Source organism: Erinaceus europaeus, chromosome 4 (assembly GCF_950295315.1).
Source record: "Erinaceus europaeus chromosome 4, mEriEur2.1, whole genome shotgun sequence".
NCBI classification, from domain to species: domain Eukaryota; kingdom Metazoa; phylum Chordata; class Mammalia; order Eulipotyphla; family Erinaceidae; genus Erinaceus; species Erinaceus europaeus.
The window spans coordinates 122,309,515-122,329,838 of NC_080165.1; the positions used below are offsets into that span (position 1 = coordinate 122,309,515).

Sequence of the window (20,324 nt, forward strand, 5' to 3'; positions counted from 1 at the left end):
ATCTATCTTTCTCTTTACCCCTCTATTTTCCTCTCCTCTCTCAATTTCTCTCTACCCTAGCATATAAAAAAAAAAGTCACAGGAACAGTGGATTCGTAGTGCAGGCACCGAGCCCCAGAGATAACCGTGGAGGCAATAAATAAATTAATAAAAACTCAACAGAAATGGAAAATGCTAAGAAATGCCCTTCTGACCACATAATAGTAAATAACTGTAAGTGTGTAAAAGAAAGGGTGATAGCAGTTGGAATTTAGTTGTCTCACTTTTACTGATATCAATAGCATATATAACTTACGGTCAACGTGTAAATTCTAGAAAATTGTTCATACGGAAATTAAGAGTCAGAATCTTTAGGTCTCTTTTAGTTCTAGTGTTCTTATATTTAGCACAGGAACCTGTGTAATCTCTGCATCATCCTGTCAGACATTTCATGATCATAGCTAGGAATATTCTAGGCTGCACTCATTTCAGGATCAGTCTTTCTCTAGTGGCAGAATACGCTGATCCAGCCTCCCTTTAGAGAGTGGGGCAGTTTCTACCATCGTTGTTCTACATGGAGGGCAAGGTTCTGCTCCTTTAGAAGCCCACAAGAGGGTTTTTGATGTTGGTCTTGATAGAGATGACCAGTGATGGTGGAGAGAGGAATCTGTTAGAAGTCTAGGCCCTTCATATCTATGTGGGAATCCCAGAATTCCCTCACTAGGGCCCTGGATGATGTTCTAGTGTACAAAGATTCTATCGAAATCAACTCATGCAGCTACTATTCAACTTCTTTCTTTTGATATATATTCTGCTTAAAGGAAATGTTTTGCTTGGAAAAGTTAAACATACACTGCTGAGAGAAAATGGGAATTGGAATTAGAACAGAAGGTTAAAAGAAAACTTAAATGAGTTAAAGTCTTTAATCTCAGATGGGAAAGTATCTTTATTTTCAGGAAAAGGGAAAAAAAAAGCAATTCCACAGAAGCTATAGGAGTATTTGAGTATTTGAGTATTTTATGGGCATTTAGATAATAAAGGTCATTCATGGGGACCAATAGGGTTCCAACATCAGTTAATTATACCAACTCAATAAGAAGTAAGAGATCTGATTCAGTAGAAACTTGAATGTTCCTCCAGGTTTGGATTGACTGAATGAACTATATCAAACAATGAAATAATAATGTCATCTGTTTGTTAAAAATATTAAAACACTTTCAAGCATATTAACAGAAAAATAATGACAAATGAATAGAAGTGATAATTTTTCTCTGAACTAAGCTTCCTTTTAAACTATTATGAGTTATTCTAGGTACCATCTTAAATTTGGGGCTGGGGAGACAGCATAATGGCTATGCAAAAGCCTTTCAAACCTGAGGCTCTGAGGTCCCAGGTTCAATCCCTGGCCCCCCACCATAAGCCAGAACTGAGCAGTGTTCTGGTTTCTCCCCTACCCCTCTCTTTCCCTCTGTATCTACTCTTTCTCATTAAAATAAACTAAAATAAAATATTAAAAGAGATATACAAATTTAAGAACACTCATCACCCCTACACCTATAGACATCTAATTTTTGATAAAGGAGCCCAAACTATTAAATGGAGAAAGGAAAGTCTCTTCAATAAATGTTGCTGGGAAAATTGTGTTGAAACATACAGAGGAATGAAACTGAACCATGATCTCACCAGAAACAAGAGTAAACTCCAAATGTATCAAGGATCTGGATGTTAGACCAGAAACTATCAAATACTTAGAGGAAAATATTGGTGGAACTCTTTCCCAACTAAATCTCAAGGATATCTCTGATGATACAGACCCATTTGCATGGGAGAGTAAAACAAAGATAAACCAATGGGACTCCATCAAATTGAAAAACTTCTCACAGCAAAAGAAATGACCACCCAAACAAAGAAACTCCTCACAGAATGAGAGATAATCTTTACATGCCATATATTATACAAGAGGCTAATACTCAAAATATATAAAGAGCTTACCAAACTTAGCAACAAAAAAGGAAAATTACCTAATTCAAAAGTGGGGAGAAGATATGAACAGAATATTCACTACAGAAGAAATAAAAATGCCAACACTACTCCATCATCCAGGGCCCTAGTCAGGGAATACTGGGATTCTCACATAGATATGATGGTCCTAGACCTTTAACAGATCCATCTCTCCACAATCACTAGTCATCTCCATCAAGAATAACATCATAAACCCTCTTGTGGACCTTTGCACAACCTTGCCTTCAATGTAGAACAACAGTGGTAGAAATTGTCCCACTCTCTGAAGGGAGACTGGGTCAACACACTGCCATTTGAGGAAAACTGGTCCTGAAATGAGTGCAGTCTAGAAGGTTCTTAGCTGTGACCATGGAATGTGAAATCAGACTGACAGGGATGCAAAGGTTACACAGGCTCTTGTGCTAAATATGAATATACATGGGCCGTAGGTCAGATTGATGGTGTTTACAGTTAATGGTATTTATATACTTACCCATATTTGGGAATTACTCTCTTCCCTGATCCAGCTTTCTAGTCCTATTCTCAACTCCGACACCATCTTTCCAAACACTACTCAGCATGTGCATGTTAGATGTCAGGCCCAGGCAAAAATTAATAATATACCTTGGAATATATCTAAAATAAACTTACTAGCTTCTTCAAATATGAAGACACCAAATTTCATGTATTATACTCATACCTGTAGGTTTCTGATTATTAAACAATTTTCTTTGCTTTACATTTTAATGCTTCTCAGCCAACAAGTTGCAGATGCTTGACAAGATGACCTCTTCCCTGGGCAGACAACCCCACCTCCCTAGAGACCTACCCCACTAGGGAAAGATAGAAACAAGCTTGGGGTTATAAATCAACCTGTCGATGAACATGCTCAGCAGAGAAGCACTTACAGAAACCAGACCTTCTAACCCCATAACTGCTCCCCATAAAGATCTTTGGTCCATACTCCCAGAGGGATAAAGAATACAGAAACTTCTAAGGGCGTGAGGGGATATGGACTTCTGGTGGTGGGAATAATTAAATTGTATGGAACTGTACCCCTCTTATCTCACAATCATGTCAATCATTATTATGTGAAATAATAATGAAAAATAGAATATTGATCAGTTGTGACATAAAAATTAGAAACTATGTCATGAAGAATATTTGTGATGATGAAATACTTAGCCAGGGGAGGAGAAAATGAAGCTATTTTTAAATCCTTGTAGGGGCTGGGGGTTAAGAAGATACTTATTTAATATGTTTGGCTATAGACACACAGTCACTATATAGAGATTAGAGGGGTGCAGTGCGCTTCACCAAGACTAATGATTTTCTCTAACTGTTAGTGCTTGTCTCAACTTAACAATGGAATATCCATGTTAACAAAGGGTTCAAACAATATCTGTAAGTCAATATTAAATATAATTGAATCATTCATATATTATATAATGGAATTATTCATATATTATGACCACTTTATCTCTAGGATTCCTGACAATTATAATCTTAACTTTAAGTTAGAACTTAGGATCAGTTTTTATAGAAATTCTTTTATCAGTAGACAGTTGAATCCAAGGTCAAATACATTTATTCAACTCATGATGATTTTGAGTTTTTCAAGTAAAACTACATTCTTGAGTCTAAGGAATGGATGAGGATCTATATGTAAGAGGAGAGAAGGAAAATCTTTATACTCTCTTGGGGTAAAAATTCTAAAATGAGCCATACATTCTGAAAGAGACGAAATCATGAAAGCTCTTAAAGATGCCTTAGGAAAAACAAAACACAAATAACAACAAAATAAAAAATCCTTAAATGAATTATCACATGATTTTCACTCTCTAGTTGAGTGATCACATATTCTTTCTTTTATGAGGTCGGGCTAGTAATACTTTCAACAACCAAACTTCCTATAAATGTAGGAATTCTTCACATCTGTGTATGCACTTCTTCCAACTTTCAAAAAACTTCCACAGGCATTTTCTTATAGTAAGGCTTGTATAACCTGTGGAAAGTAAGGTTTGTATAGCAACCATATTTTCAGAGGGTAAAATGATAACTGGAGTAAATTCCCAGTTCTCCTGTAACATGATTATTGGTTTCTAATTTAGTAAATATTTCTAGTGAAAATGAGTGCAGTAGTCTACAGAATAATCAGTTCCACTAAGAAAACTCAAGAAAAATAAATGCTGTGAAAATCTGTATTTGAAAATACTTTTTTTAAATGAGAGAGACAGAGAAACCAGAGCACTACTCAGCTCTGGTTTATGGTGGTGCTGGCGAATTAACCTGAGACCTCTGTGCTTCAGGCATGAGAGTCTTTTGCATAAACATTGTTATCTCCCCAGCCCTTAAAATATGTCCTACTTAAGAAGTAGCAAGGATTATAGACATGAGGTATGTGTTGTCAAAGGTGTGATGAGAGCTACCCTCTTTAATGGATTGTGGGAAGAACATATATCAGTGTCATCTTTGGAAAAAAACAAAACATTCAGTTACATGTGTTGAGAACCTTTAGCTTATTCATCATTTGGCCTCATAATTCTCTGTTTTGAAATAGATAGTAGTGGGAAATTCACAAATAGTAAGAAAGTGTGCTATATAGAAGTACTCAATAGAACACAGTATATGAATGTGAGAAAGTAAAAACAGTAAAAATAGTTCACACTGGGGAAGAACTAGAATAAACTGTAAAGCCCAGAGAGTCGCAGAGATAAGAAACCACATGTTATAGTAAGACCCATTATATTTAACTTTATTCATTTATTTGTTTTGGATAGAGATAGAGAGAAATGTAGAACAGAGGTGGAATAGAGAAGGAGAGGGAAGAAGAAACACCTACAGTGTCACTTCACCATTTGTGAAACTTCCCTTCTGTACATGGGGACGGGGGGCTCATACCTGGGTCCTTGCACATTGCAATGTGCACTGTATCAGATGTGCTACTGTCTGGCCCTCCAAAGTAAAATTTCTACCTTACCATCTACTATTTGTGCCACAGGGTGAGTTAATTAGCCTAGTTGATTCTGATCAACTCAATAAAAAATAAGATAGATGACCAAGTGGCAAATCAACCTGGTAAAGCTCACAAATGTTTGAAGAACTGGTTTCAAACCCTTGGTTCCTAAGTGCAGGGGGAATCTTTGCATTTGGTAGAGCAGTTCTGCAGGCATCGCAGCTTTCCCTGTCTATCTCATTCCCTCTCTTTGTCTGTCATCCTCTATCAAAAAGAAAGAAAAAAAATGTTACTAAGGTCATCCAGGCACTGAGCTTCAGCAGGGGCAGAGGGGTGGGGGATAAGATGGTGGTAAATAAAAGGCCAGGCGATGGTGCACCTGGTTAAACGCACACATTCCAGTGCACGAGGTCCCAGGTTCAAGCCTTTGGTCCCTGCCTATAGGGGGAAAGCTTCACAAGTGGTGAAGGAGGGCCACAGGTGTTTCTCTTTCTTCCCCTCCTTCTCTATCTCTCCAACTCCTTTCAATTTCTGTCTCTGTTAAATAATAAATAAATATTGAAAAAAGATAATGGTAAATATTTGCAGAACTCTTGGGAGAATTACATGTAATACTGAATATTGTTTAGGCAGTGGCTAGCACATTTATAGCAATAAAAGCAGTCATTATGATTATTGATAGCTAGTAATAGTGTTGTTTACTAAATGCTTAGTGTATGCTAGGTGTTTAACAAGTACTCTCTTTTTAAAACCTAGTAATACCTCCTTGACAGTATATTGCACAGACAATGAGAGTTAGAAATAGATTCACTCAGAAGAGCACCTAGTGGGGGTTGAATTGTTATGTGGAAAACTGGGAAATGTTTCACAGGTACAAACTATTGTATTTTACTCTCAACTGTAAACCACTAATCCTCCAATACAGAAATAAAAAAGGAATAGATTGATTATTTAAATTTCCCAAATTAATGTAGGTGGTATGACTGAAGTAGGTAGTCAGATTCAGGGACCCAAGCTCTAATTCAGTAAATCAAGTATATATAGAGTATTTGGTAGTCACTGGAGCTTCACTTCTCCAGGTCTACTTTTAAAATTCCAATGCATTTTTTCTTTATTTTATTTGAAAGAACAGAGAAACTGAGAGGAAAACAGAGACAGAGAGGGAGAGAGACGCTTGCAATACTGCTTCATTGCTTGTGAAGCTTCCTCTTTGCCTGGATCCTTGTGCATGGTAAGATGGGCCTTCAACCAGGTGCACCACCTCCTGGCCCCTTCAGACATACTTTTTCAAATAGATAAAAACAACAGCAGAGAAAGAGGTAAAGATACCACAGTAATGAAGGTTCCCCCAATGCAATGGGGGGAGTCTGGGTCAAACCTGGGTGCATGACAGAGTAAGTACCCTTCCAGTTAAGCTGTCTTACCAGCTCTCAAGAATTGATTACATTCTTTACTATGGAGTATTTTGTGAGTTTTTGCATATATACTCATTCATGCATACACACGAATATAATCAGATTAAATAGTCCTAGTAATGCAACCACCCGTATTGAAAAACATGACACTAAATGCTATGCAGTCTAATATGTAAAGTGCAGAAAGAAGGGACTGGAAATCTATATGATTTGCCCCTGTGTAGTGTTACTTAAAAGTGAATTTTATTTCCAGTTCTGTAGACATTTCTAGCTTGTCAAATGAAATCACACCACATTTTATAAATAGGAAAATTTAGAGAACAAACATACATGAAAGTAATTGAAAATTTAAGAGAATAGGGTTTCTTGGGCTTTAGTGCTAGCAGTACAGTGCATTAAACAGTCTGAATAACTTTCTTCTTGACATGATTTAAATTGCACGGTAAACATTAGAACACTTACATGTGTCACAAAGGGGGTGAGTGCAGGGCGGGATGGGGTGGGAACCGGTTTAGGTGGGAGAACTACTTCAGCTGGAATCTCCCCATCTTCATCTTCACGTGGTTTTTGATGGACACAGCGGCCAATATCTGCATTCTTGAAGGATACAGGCTGTGCAAAGTCCATGGGGCTAATGAAACACAATTAAAATGAAAGCTTCTTATTTGTTCATCTTCTTGCTTCCTGACAATTAAATCCAAGTAATCTCCCCTTTGAAAAGGTAAGCGATTCTCTTAAATTTAGCTTGAACTTAATCTGCCTTGAGTTTCAATGTTTACTCTCTTCCATGGTTTTGGACAGTGTAAATGCAACAGTGATCCACTTTGAGAAAAAAAAATCATCAGTAACAGAAGACTCACTTACATGGCATTAATGACAAGATTCCAGACACAGCCATCAAAAGGAGGAACATTTCTGAGTGGGGGAGGTTGAAATTCAGGTGGAGCGCCCCCAATGAAAAGCTTTTTAACTTCAATTGCTTGGTCTATTGTCAGGTTTTGCATATGTCTTCTGTTTTCATCGACTTGAACAGTAAAGAAGCTAGTAACACATAAAATTAGACAAGTATAAAACATACTGTCCAATACAGTTGGAAATCAAGCTTCTCCCCTTACTTGTAGCTATATTCATTCATTCATTCATTCATTCATTCATTCATTCATTCATTCATGTCATTGCTGAAGCTTCACCCTTCTAAGATGACTTTGTCAAAGAGAGAGACAGAGAGATAGAGATATCAGTAGAAATTGTACAGCACCAATACTTCTTTTAGTGATTGGGGGCTGGGTCTCACACACATGGCCAAGTAGATGCCTTCCCAGGTGAGAGATCTCACCAGCCCTCTTGTAGTATTTATTTAAGTGAGCTAATATTCACTGATTAGGAATTTGAAACTGAATCAGAAGGTACTATATCTTTTATGTCTTCCTTGTTAACTCTCATTGAAGGTTTATTAAAATGAGGCATTGGCATGGCTGCAACATTAGCCTCTGGCAGTGTTGACAACAGTGGCCTATAGTCCAATACATGAGCTTATAGAGCTGAGGCTTCTGCACTGTGTAGTAATGTCTAATCCTATTAAGGCTCAGTGGGCTTAGCACAGCATGGGGTCACATTTTGTTTGGCTCTTTATTTCTTGGTTTGTGCTAGCTATTAACTTCTTGCTAGGGGACAAACTGTACTCCGGAGAGCTTAGATTACAGGAATCAACAGCAAACAACTCACAGGACATCTTATAAAAAATGTAAATGCTGGATTTGAATAGAAGAGGCAAGCAAGAACACTATGCTAATTGCTCCTTGCAAAGATTTTCCTTAGTGTCTGTTTCATTAATTTCATTAATTTGCTTATGAGAGATAACTCACATAGTACTAATTGAGAATCTCATGCTACTTATTCATAACAACTCTTGGATCCTGTAGGCAGAGAATCAGAAAGAGACAAAGAGGCCTGATGATGAAAAATGACCAAAGGCATTTTCTCTTTTATTATAGAAGCAGGTTCTGCGCATTGACTCAGCAGTCAGCATGGGGTTATTAGTTATAATCGTTAGTCACTAGCCTGAAGATCATAACTGGATTACTGAAAACGCACTTTAAATCTAGAAAGAAAATAAAACTACTTAAACGGAAAACTCAGCTATATAATGTCATCTTACTTAACTTTACAAGAAAAAAAAAAGCACAGGTAGCACTAGAAACCATAAACGAGGACATAACTGCTGTAAAATGGTATTGTCCACTTTGGGACAATTCAAACGTTTGAGAAAGAACAAAATAATTGATTTTTGTTGTGACTCAAAATGTCACTGATCAAGGAGGAAAGGGGAGGCAGGTTGGATTTAGTTTCAAAAGAAAATTGGAGGAAATGACATATAAGCCTTTTTCCCCCTACTTTGGCAGAGCTTGCTGGCAAAAATCAGAAGGTTCAACCTCATTGTTTAGGATGAGATTTTTATGAGACATTTAGAAAACCAGTCTTGTCTGGAAATATGTGAGCCACTGATAAGTTCCCTTTCCCTAGAAGTCCCCCAACACTTTTTTCTTTTGCTAAAAGTGGTCTCCTACTAGTGTGATATAGCGGTGATGATATATTATTATTTTAGTAACTCTTTTAAATACATTTTTATTTTATTGGATAGAGACAGAGAAGAATTGAGAGAGAAAAGGGAGACAGATGATAGATGGAAGGAGAGAAACTTGCAGCACTGTTTCTCCAGTCATGAAGTTTACCCCCTGCAGGTGGGGACTAGGAGCTTGAACATGGGTCTTTGTGTGTGGTAACAGGGTGTACCACCACCCGGCTCCCGTGGAGGTATATTGGTGTTTCAATCTGATAACAGTTGTCTTATAGATCACCTCCCCCCCATAAGTCAAGTAAAAGTAAAGGAAATAAAAAAGTTCTTAGAACTAAAAAGCTTCTACATATCAAAAGTAAAGTACATAAAGATAAACAGGCACCCCAGTAATTGGGAGAATATATTTGTACATCACAGGCCTGACAGATGACTGCTATCAAATATCTATGAAGAAATCAACAGAAAAAAAAAGAACTGACCATATAGTTTTCTACAGAAAAGATACACATGGCCACAGATGTATGAAGAAATGCTCCATTTCGTGCACATGGCGCAAAGCGCAAGGGCCAGTGTAAGAATTCCAGCTTGAGCCCCGGCTCCCCACCTGCAGGGGAGTCCCTTCACATGCGGTGAAGCAGGTCTGCAGGTGTCTATCTTTCTCTCCCCCTCTCTTTCTTACCCTCCTCTTTCCATTTCTCTCTGTCCTATCCAACAAGGACGACAATAAGAATAACTACAATAAAACAATAAGGGCAACAAAAGGAAATAAATAAATAAATACTAAAAATAAAAGAAATGCTCCATTTCACTTAACATCAGAGAAATGTAAATTAAAACTACACTGGGTTTCCACCTCACATCCCTGACAATGGCCTATGTCAAATCAGGCAGGTGTTGGCAAGACTGCAGAGAAAAGGGACTCTGCCACGTGAGAATGCAAACTTGGTGCAGCCCCTTCGGAAAACTATCTGGAGAGTCCACAAACAAACAAACAAACAAACAAAATGAAAATACTTTCTGATCCATCAACACCAATGTTTGGCATTTACCCAAAGAACAGGCAACAACTAATCTGAAAGGGCATTATGCACCTCCATGTTCATAGTTGCATTATTCAAAAGAGCAAAGAGTGGAAGCAGACTAACGACTATTTAACAGATGGCTATAAAAAGAAGTTAGAGGTTACATACTTTATGGGACACAAGATGATATTGTGTTCTTTGGGACAAAAGGGATGGAACTGGAAGTGATTATGCTCAGTGAAATAAGAGGTAAAAATTAACTACCGGACGGTTTCACTCATATGGGGAATCCAGAGAATTATAACATAAGGATTTGAAAAAAAAAAAAAAGAAGTAAACAAACTGTCTTGGAAACTGTGAGAACTGTGGTGGTTACTGTTGGGAAGACAGGGCACAGCACTTTGGTGGTAGATTCAGTGTAGAACCGCACACCCAGTAATCTTATATATACATATATACATATATATATTGATTTAACCAGAGCACTGCTCAGCTCTGGTTTATGGTGGTGTGTGTGCATGTGTGTGTGTTGCGGGGGGATGAACCTGGGACTTCAGAGCCTCAGGCATGAAAGTCTCTTTGCATAACCACTATGCTATCTCCCCTTGCCCTCATCTTAAATTTTAGAAATCAATAATAGTCAGAGACTTTAAAAAATGGCTTGCAAAAAAAAAAAAGTAATCAACAAAATCCTCAAAGCTCAAAAAGAAAGTTCTTTGAAATTTAACTTTAAGTAAAATGACTTCTAATGACTCCAGCTCAAGAATATCATCCTTTTGTTTGACAGTGTTGGGATTTTTTTTCTTATATATGAGATATGATGTAAACTTAAAAGTCATTATTTAGAGGATCTTCTATACTTAAAATGCAATAGAGTAAGAATGGATTTAAGAAATACTGAACTGCATTGTTTCCTAAGGTCATTGCTAGAAGACTATGGCTTAATACAGCTTATGTTTTCTTCAGAACATTCTATGACCATCATTAAATCTAGCTCTTCTGTAAAGAGGAACATCATCAGCCTGCCCATTATAGTCCTAGTGTGTTTCAGAGCTGGGGTCTTGCACTTGTGCAATTTCACCTCTTCTGGGTCATTCCCCGCCATTACGACAGAGAAACAGAGATGGGGGGAGGGCAAGAAGAGACAGAGAGAGACAGACAAAGAGAGACTGAGGGGGAAGCAACAATAAAGAACCAGAGCTTTCCCTACTGCCATTTGGCACTTCCCATGTCAAGTGCTGAGGTGTAAACCTGGCTCAAACATATGGCAAAGTACACACTATCTATTCAACAATTATTATTTACCGAGGGATTTCTATGTGTAAAAAAAATCACTGTGATAAATGTCACATTCCTATTAGTATTTTTATAGATTAACTGTATTTATTTATTACAATTTTAGTGGCTGATTTTGGGAGCTTCATAATTAAATATTCCATTGCTTACATTCTTGTTTGTTTGGAACATTGATTGTACATTTTTCTTTTCAAATCATCATCAATGGGATTGCATATGTTGAAGAAGATGGTAAGAGAAGAAGAAAGGAATTCGACATTTTGTGCTTTACACAGAAAAAAATAATCTCATCTTTTTTTTTTCCTTTGATGGAATATATTCTGGATGGTAAAGAAATACTTAGGTTGCAGTGTCTAAATAAAGATTGCATTCTAGAAATACCAACTTACTCCTGAAATATATGTTTACACTTCATGGTTTTCAGTTTAAGTCTGCAGCTGTATGAACACTTTCACAGAGGGAAGAACAAAAAACCTACGTGCATAAGGATCTTCTCTGCACTTATAGGAAATAATATTCTAGTCCTATCAGAAATACTGGCCACTTAGGTATACTCCAGAAGAAGGATCAGTGGACAAAGTAGATATAGGAGACACTGTAATTTGATACCAAAGTAACTAAAGTGAGACTTTTGTAAAGAAAGGACCAGAAAGACAAGAAAGATGAGATGGGTCAGGGGAATGAGAGGAAGAGGGAGAGAGAAAAGGTCATTGGCAAACTTGAAATGCTTCTTCCCCAACTGGGTAAAAAAAAACAACAAAAAAACATATATATATATATATATATATATATATATATATATATATATATATATATTGATTTTGTGAAGTGATGTTAAAATACTACCTTTTTATTATTTTATTTTTACTATATTTTCCCCACTTTATTGGGTATTTATTACTAGTTTTAAACATAACACTGCTCAGATCTCACGATGGTGGTACTGGGAACTGAACCAGGAAATTTGGAGTCTTAGGTATGAAAGTATTTTGCAAAATTACCCAGATATCTCCCTGTACCCAAAAGGCTTTTTTTTGTTTGTCTGTGTTTTGGGTCATCACCAGGGCTTCACCACTCTGGGTTGACTTTTTAAATTAGATACAGGAAGAGAGACAGAGATGTACAGAGAAAGGGAGAGACACCACAGCAAAAAGGTGGACTTTGTGATGGAACCGGGTCATTCACATGACAAAGCAGTGCACTATCCCAATGAACTATTTTTTTTTGGCCCTTAGCCAAAGTTATTAAAAATAAATGATAGTTGACATTTATGGCTTGGGCATAGTTTCAGAAAGCAACTGTTTCCAAATTAATAAGCATGTCAAAATCCACATGTATGCCTTTGAAATAAATAACAGGTAAGAATAAATATTTGGTGAGTACTGATGGAGGCAATAAAACCATGGACATCTGGGCACAAATGTTAGACTTGTTATTTAGTAGCTATGTAATTTTGAAAAAAATAGTTAATATTGCCTCATTTCTAATGGAAGAATATTAATGCAGACTCCATGTACATTTAGAATGATCAAAGGACATAATATTTTTTGTCTAATACTTGACAGGGAGCATGCAAAAGAATGGGTATATAAAACATTAAAAATTGTTTCTGGGTGAAATTTGTAGGGTCATTTGCAATCTCAGTAATTACTTAATTGTAGCACTTACTTAGAGGATAGGTGCTTATTTTTTTGACCTTAGACTGCTGAATGAGACATTATGGTAACAAATGTGTTCTTGCTTTGCCAGAGCTCAGTGACTGTTCACTAATATGTCCAATGCATTATCCTTTAATTAACAGTGAGTGGTAAAACTGTTTGTTTATATGGCCAATTAACTGAATGACCAGTTTTCAGTGATGTATTATACACTGAGCTTAATCAAATAAAGGTTGGATTGATGGCCAACAGCTGTGAAATTGGCATAGTAAAATGCCGTTCTTGAAGAAACACCTGTTTAAAGGACACCTTAGAATAACATTATACCACCCTTGGGAACAGTAGAATTCTTTCTCTACAAAATACATAAAAATGTATTTTGGAGGACTGTTTTTTTAGTTCTATTTTAAAAAAATCTGCATTTGCTTATTGAAATACTTTAAAATTTAAAGACTTTGAGAAGTACTTCCCATAGGGAGGAGAATTCGTTTGGCAAGGCCTGAAATCCAGTTCAGAAAACATGTAAAAATCAGTAATTTAGAACACCGCTTAAGATTCAAATGAAAAAATTGAGTTTACATTTCTTTGCAGAGACTATGAATGCAATATTTGGCTATTAGATTGCTAAAAGTTCTTAGTTCATCCAAATATTGATCCCTCATTTGTTCTAATCATGGTCTCTAAACAACAGCTCAGTTAGTAGGAATTCTGAATCAATGTTTGGTGTTAATTCAGCCTATAATCCACTGCTTTATATAATAGAAAAAGTGAACCAAGGAAAGTTTTATCATTTACTTAGAAGATAAGAAGTTCTCATTAAGGAGTCAGGAGGTAGCATAGCAGGTTAAGCGCATATGGCACAAAGTGCAAGGACCAAAGTAATGATCCCAATTCGAGCCCCCAGCTCCCCACCTGCAGGGGGGGGTCGCTTCATAGGCGGTGAAGCAAGTCTGCAGGTGTCTATCTTTCTCTCCCCTCTCTGTCTTCCCCTCCTCTCTTATTTCCCTCTGTCCTATCCAACAACAAAGACATCAATAATAACAACAATAATAACTACAACAATAAAACAACAAGGGAAACAAAAGGGAATCAATCAATCAATCAATATTTTTTTAAAAAGAAGTTCTCATTAACTATCTGCACTGTAGCCATAAAAGAGGATAATTAGAAAATGTAGGTCAGTAACTACAGAGGAGCATCTGCTTACTTGAACTGTCAGCACACATTTACACTGTTGCTGCATTTAAAAGTACTTTCTGTGCTTTGAACTTTAATCATCTTTGATTTCTAGTTCCTTTCTGTGTCTTCAGTATAATAAATGGATTTCTGGCTTGGAGGTGTGAAGTCTCTGAGCTCCTGTTTTCTTTAAGTGTCTTTCTAAACTGCTTAATTTTAGGACATGTCATAGAACATTTCAATGGAAAATATGGATAAAATAGTTGTAGTTCATTCTCTGACTCAGGAATGGGAAGAAAGTGTTATTGTAGACCTGTAGGAAAGCAGACTCCATGACTTGATAGCAGAACAGCAGACTATCCTTTAACTCTGTCCCCTCATGAAGTCTCTCTGCAGGGATCCTAAACACTTTGGGAGGGGGCACAGATGTGGTATGCTTAGTAGGTTCTGCAGCTACCCCTATGGTCTGAATGTATGACAGATTTCTAAACAACTTCCATGAGAGCTTTGGAACCTGAATGAAATATCAGCTGCCAAAGGCTTCTGGCTCCAGCTGAGTTGTTCTGTGTCTTTCACTGTAAGGCCCACCTAATTTGAGAAAAGAATATTTGAGTGGTGAGTAGGGAGGGATTTTTCTTAGCTAGAGCTTCAGAAAAAAAATGCATTCATTTTTTTTTTTTCAAATGGGGAGAGAACTGTGTGGCACGAAAATGTTAGCAGTAGAACTCCTAAGGACCAAGGTGAATGAGGTTCTGGAAGTACAAAATATAAAGAGGGCATTAAACTACTCTAGACTTGCATGCATCTTATGTCCATACATACAAAGGTTCTGTCAGAGACTAATGGTAGCAAAAAAAGTTCACATTAGTAATGGCAGTAATTACTCAAGGACTCTTGTTACCCTCTATTTCTCTCTATGTGAACAGAATGTTCCCTCCCGTCGTGAAACAGACTTGGCTCTGGCTTGACGACAATTTTCCTCATTGTTCGTGTCCCTGTGGAGAGATGTACTTCCAGGCGCCCCTTGTTCAGGAATATCGCATAATAAGCCTGCAACAGAAAATGGTTACTGAAGATAAAAAGAGGTGACTCATTTATAACTTAGTGTTAAGAGGTTCCCGGACATAACTTCAGATTCACTCTCTCAGAGATCTTATCTGAGAAGCTAAGACTCAGTTTTTCTTAAACAGTATTTAAAGTAGTTGGAAATACCTCTTTACTCATTTTTGGTATTTTGTTCCTTGGGGGAGAAAGCAAATGCAGCAATATATAGATCTAGGCAAAGCATATTTGTGATGTTGAAGTAACAACTGCTTGCCTCTAGCTCACAAAACCCATCAGGAAACAAAGGGTGTCAAAGAAATCCCTCTGCCTTATATTCACAAGCGGACAGTTAACTTCTGGAAATCACATCTGACTTTCCACCTCATGGCATTCTGAGTGTTTAGATTTCAATTTGTTCTTCGAGATGGTGGAATAGATTGCTACCACCAAAATGTAACTTGTCTCCCATATTTAGAAAGAAGGAAGACAATATTTTTCATCCACAAACATGCCTGCTTTCTTCTTGCTACGGTTACTATAGCAACCAGTATAGTTTTGAGATCAGATTATGAACCCTGGGGAGTGTGAATGCAGTTCTCTTCTCCAAAGCTGATGTCATGTGTAACCTGTTTCTGGTGGAGCATAGGGGCACCTTGTGCACAGGAGCACTCTGACCTGCAAGGTTTGGGGGGAGGTGGTTTCAACTGATTATCACCACGCTCCCAAAGATTCACTAAATTGTCTATGCATCATCATGCTCAACACAAACCAGCCAAAGAACCTAGATGAGAGCTTGCCAGTGATAATAGGGACAACTGCAAACTACTTACTCAGTTTAAGAATTCTCAGTTGATGTCACAAACCCTTTTAAAAGAACATCACAAATACTACTATGGGTATGAAAGTCGTTCACTACGTTTGATAAATATTCCAATTTAACGAACATTAATTCTACAACAGAAATGAGCTATTTAGTGTTGTTTCCTCTTTAGATACTATATGATTCTGAAAACAACACATTTATTATTATTAAGATATTAAACATTAACATACTATTTCTAATCTACCTTACTGTTTTCCTCTTTAGTTGATTTAAAAGGTACATATTCTGTCTTAAGGATTCTCATAAAAATGTTTCAAGTCCATATCATTTTTTGTCATTATGAGTACAAATTTGAGGATAACAAGTGATGCTTAATTATTTGACAATGACCTAGGAAATAAATGTCTTTTAGTGAAAATCTATTTCTGAGTGTTTTTCCTGGTCCTATTATTATACCTATAACACACACACACACACACACACACACACACACACACACACATATATAATTTGTAATAGTAAGAAAATAATTTAATCTTCTGCATAAAGAAAGGCTTTAAGAGAGCATTTATATTTTATATTTACTCTGTGTATTATATACATTTCTACTCTTAAAAACATTTACATTTAAAGCTATTCAATACATATTTCCCAAATAAGGGATATACATGTAAATGATGGTTATGTTCACAAATGCAAATTAAATTTAAAAATAATATCACTTCATCTCCTTTAAGTTTCCTTTCAATCCCGTTTCCCATATTTCCTTAGACTTAACCACTCACATTGCTTTTATGCTTATTACTCTTTTGCGTGTTAAAATTATTTTAAAAAGTCATTAGCATATGTTCACAGAACATTCACTTCATATCCTATACATAATACTATATGCAAATAATACATTGTTTTAAGAATCTACAAAAACATCATAGTACAAAGTGCATTGTTGATAGGGGCTGGGTGGTGGTGCACCTGGTTAAGTGCACATGTTACAATGCACGAGGACCCAGGTTCAAGCCCCCGGTCCCTCCCTGCAGGGGGAAAGCTTTGTGAGTGGTGAAGCAGGGCTGCAGGTGTCTCTCTGTCTCTCTATCTCTTTACCTCTCTATCACTCCTTTCCCTCTCAATTTCTGGCTGGCTCTATACAATAAATAAAAATGAAAAGGTAATAAATTTTAGAAAACCAAAGTGCATTTTTTTCAGTTTACAATTTGTGATGGTATGCTTAATTATAACTTATCCTTTTAAACACTGTTCAATATAATAAAAGTGCTAGTTTATCTGTTCTTCAACTGATGAATATTTGGATTGTTTCTATTCTGCTAAGGTAAGAAATGATGTGAACATTTTTGTACATGATTCACATGTAAAAATTTGGGGTCATACCTAGGAATGGTATTGCTGGTTTGTAAAGTGTGAACATTTTCAACTTTATAAGGTACCTTTCCAAAATAATGATTACAGTCTACTAATATCACCAGCAGAATTCCCTTTGATTTATATTTTTCTTTATTTTATTTTTTTATATTTATTTATTATTTATTTTCCCTTTTGTTGCCCTTGTTTTTTATTTTTGTAGTTATTATTGCTGTTGTTATTGCTGGTGGATAGGACAGAGAGAAATGGAGAGAGGAGGGGAAGACAGAGAGGGGGAAAGATAAGACACTTGCAGACCTGCTTCACCACTTGTGAAGCAACTCCCCTGCAGGTGGGGAGCTGGGTCTCGAACACGGACACTTACCCTGGTCCTTGCGCTTCGCACCATGTGCTCTTAATCTGCTGCGCTACTGCCCAACTCCCTGATTTATATTTTTCTAATAGCTGGTATAGTTCTATTTCTTAATGTTATAGCAATATTCTGGGTACAAAAGTTTGGTGTGGTCTGAAGTGGAATTTTCCCTCGCTAGAAATAATGCTAAAATTTTATAAAGTATGTTTTTGAGTTATTCATATTTTCTCTTCTGTGAAATGGGTGATCAAGTTTTCTGCATGTTGTATGTTTAACTAGAGTTTTAATGCTTTACCTCCTCCTTCCATCTTAATTTCTTTCTGTACTATCAAATAATAAGTAAAAATAAATTTAAAAAATAAAAATAAAGGCATGAAGCAAAAAACCCAAGAACAATAATTATAAAATTAATCTTAAAAAGATTTAAATTTAAGGGCCCTTGTCTATACATAGTCTAAGAGACAAGAGATTATTATAATTTGGGTACATTTTATTTTTTTTCCTTTGAACATATTCTAACATACTAAGTTTATATGAAATATAAGTACAAATATTTATATGAAATGTAGGTACAAATACAAGTATAACTATACCGAGAACTCACCAGTGAGAAATTCCTAGTAGAGAAAGTTATCCTCAAACGTATAATATGAGAGGTTAGTATGAATACTTAGAATGATCTGTCTTGGCTAGTCAAGGTGATGATAACTAAATAATGCAACTCTGAAAACTATAAAAGCAGTCTAATATCCTTTTAAAATAATTGTTCTGCATGAACATTAAGGAAAATTCATTGATAACCAGGGGTTAGAATATACCTGTCCAGTTTGCCTTCTTTTTCGTCTGAGGGTCCCTCCACTTCCCAAGAGAATGATACCAGACTCATTCTTTGTGCTGAAGGACAGGTTGATGTCTGTCCCTACATCAATTGACACCGGGGGCAGTTCCACAAATCCAGGCTTGGGGAAGCTAACTGTGTAAACATTCTGTGGATAAAAGGAAAAAGAAAAGGAAAGCTTTAGAAATGAAAATTTAAATTAATTTCTCCATTTCACATCTTCCCTTAATAGATGTAATACGATTTTAGAAAGCATTAAAAAAATAAGTAGTATATAGGATAAAAGAACTGAAGAGATACTGTTTTCATCTGTAACCCTGGATCTTCTTTTTAACCAATTTGGATTAAAATTAAATTTCTGCCCTTGCTTTTATTTCAGAACTTTTAATTTAATATAAAGATTGTTATCCTTTATAGGTCATATTTTCGTTTTGTTTAAAACTGTATCTTTGCTCACCCAATAGACCTGGACATCATATAGGAGCACTTCCACAAGGGAAGTGTCATAGTGAATCGGTGTATTGATGCCTCTCTTCCTCCTTCTCTCTTCCCTCGCTATATGTTACCCCTTCCCTACATCTCCTTTCTAGCTTGGGAAATAGCTAAACCAACCAACCAACCAACCAACCAACCAACCAACCAACCAACCAACCAAATAACCTACCTACCTACCAACCAAAACATTCTACTAGGAGCAGTGGAATAGTGAATGCAGAAAGTTCCAGCAAAAACTGTTGGGGGCAAAAATCCAAAACCCAAACAGACCACACAAGAAAACTATTTTTCTAAATTTCCCTTCAGGATACTTTAATCAATCCCTTGAGTAGCCTCTACCATCTAATAGTTATATATGGTATAACATGTATACATGAGTGTGATCATGGTCTGCATGTGCATTCTTCCTCAGAGTTGAGCTTAAGATAAAAATGCTCATTGTTATCAAATGTATAATTAAACTCTATCCACTCTAGAGAAATTTTTAAAAGTAAGATAAAACCTAAATATTAAAAATAAATAAACCAAAGTCTTCTAGTTCAGTTTTCTTCTCTGAAGGAAGATAATACCATTGTCTTTGCTGATAACAACAAACAGCAACATTTTAGCCAAAAACAAAGTAAAAAAGAAAGGAAGCAAAATTATCCTCCATCAGTTTTTATACCTCATTTATTTATTCATTAGTGTATACATACACACATACATTTAGTCTTTTGTTGTTGTTGTTGCCTCCAGGGTATGGGCTCGGTGCTGGCAGTATGAATTCACTGCTCCCGGTGGCCATTTTTCTTTCCATTTTATTGGATAAGACATAAAGAAATTGAGAGGGATGAGGGACAGAGAGACAGACAGACAGACAGACAGACACACACACACACAGACACACACACACACACACAGAGAAGAGAGAGAGAGAGACCTATAGACTTGCTTCTCCACTTGTGAAGTGTTCCTCCTGTAGGTGGGGAGCCAGGGGATCAAATCCAGATCCTTGCACCAGTCCTTGTGCTTAGTACTATGTGTGCTTAACTAGGTATGCCACTTCCCAGCCCCTATCTCTTATAATTTATCTTTTTTGCTATTTCATTCTCTACTAAATCATAAGTTTTAATAATTAGATATGTGGGGCTATTTCCCTGTCAGTAAACATAAATTCCATGATTACATTTAATGATGGGGGATATTCTATTGTATGATTGTGTTAGGGTTTATTTAAGTAAACTCATGCAATTGGGCATAGAATGTCTAAAGTGCTTATTTAAAAAGTCCTGGGTTGGGAGTCGAGCAGTGGCACAGTGGGTTAAGCGCACGTGG

At 36.5% G+C, this 20,324-nt stretch overlaps 1 protein-coding gene across 1 annotated transcript in view; it reads right to left on the bottom strand.

The window, feature by feature from the left end:
* The window catches only part of LAMA2 (laminin subunit alpha 2), a 711,163-nt gene that overhangs the window by 23,385 nt on the left and 667,454 nt on the right, over positions 1-20,324 (bottom strand). Inside the window, exons 53-56 of the mRNA XM_060190486.1 lie at positions 18,496-18,663; positions 14,983-15,131; positions 7,216-7,392; positions 6,814-6,982 (exon numbers count right to left, since the gene is read on the bottom strand). Of these exons, the coding sequence (XP_060046469.1) occupies positions 6,814-6,982; positions 7,216-7,392; positions 14,983-15,131; positions 18,496-18,663 (663 nt within the window). The remainder of the gene's footprint in view (positions 1-6,813; positions 6,983-7,215; positions 7,393-14,982; positions 15,132-18,495; positions 18,664-20,324) is intronic.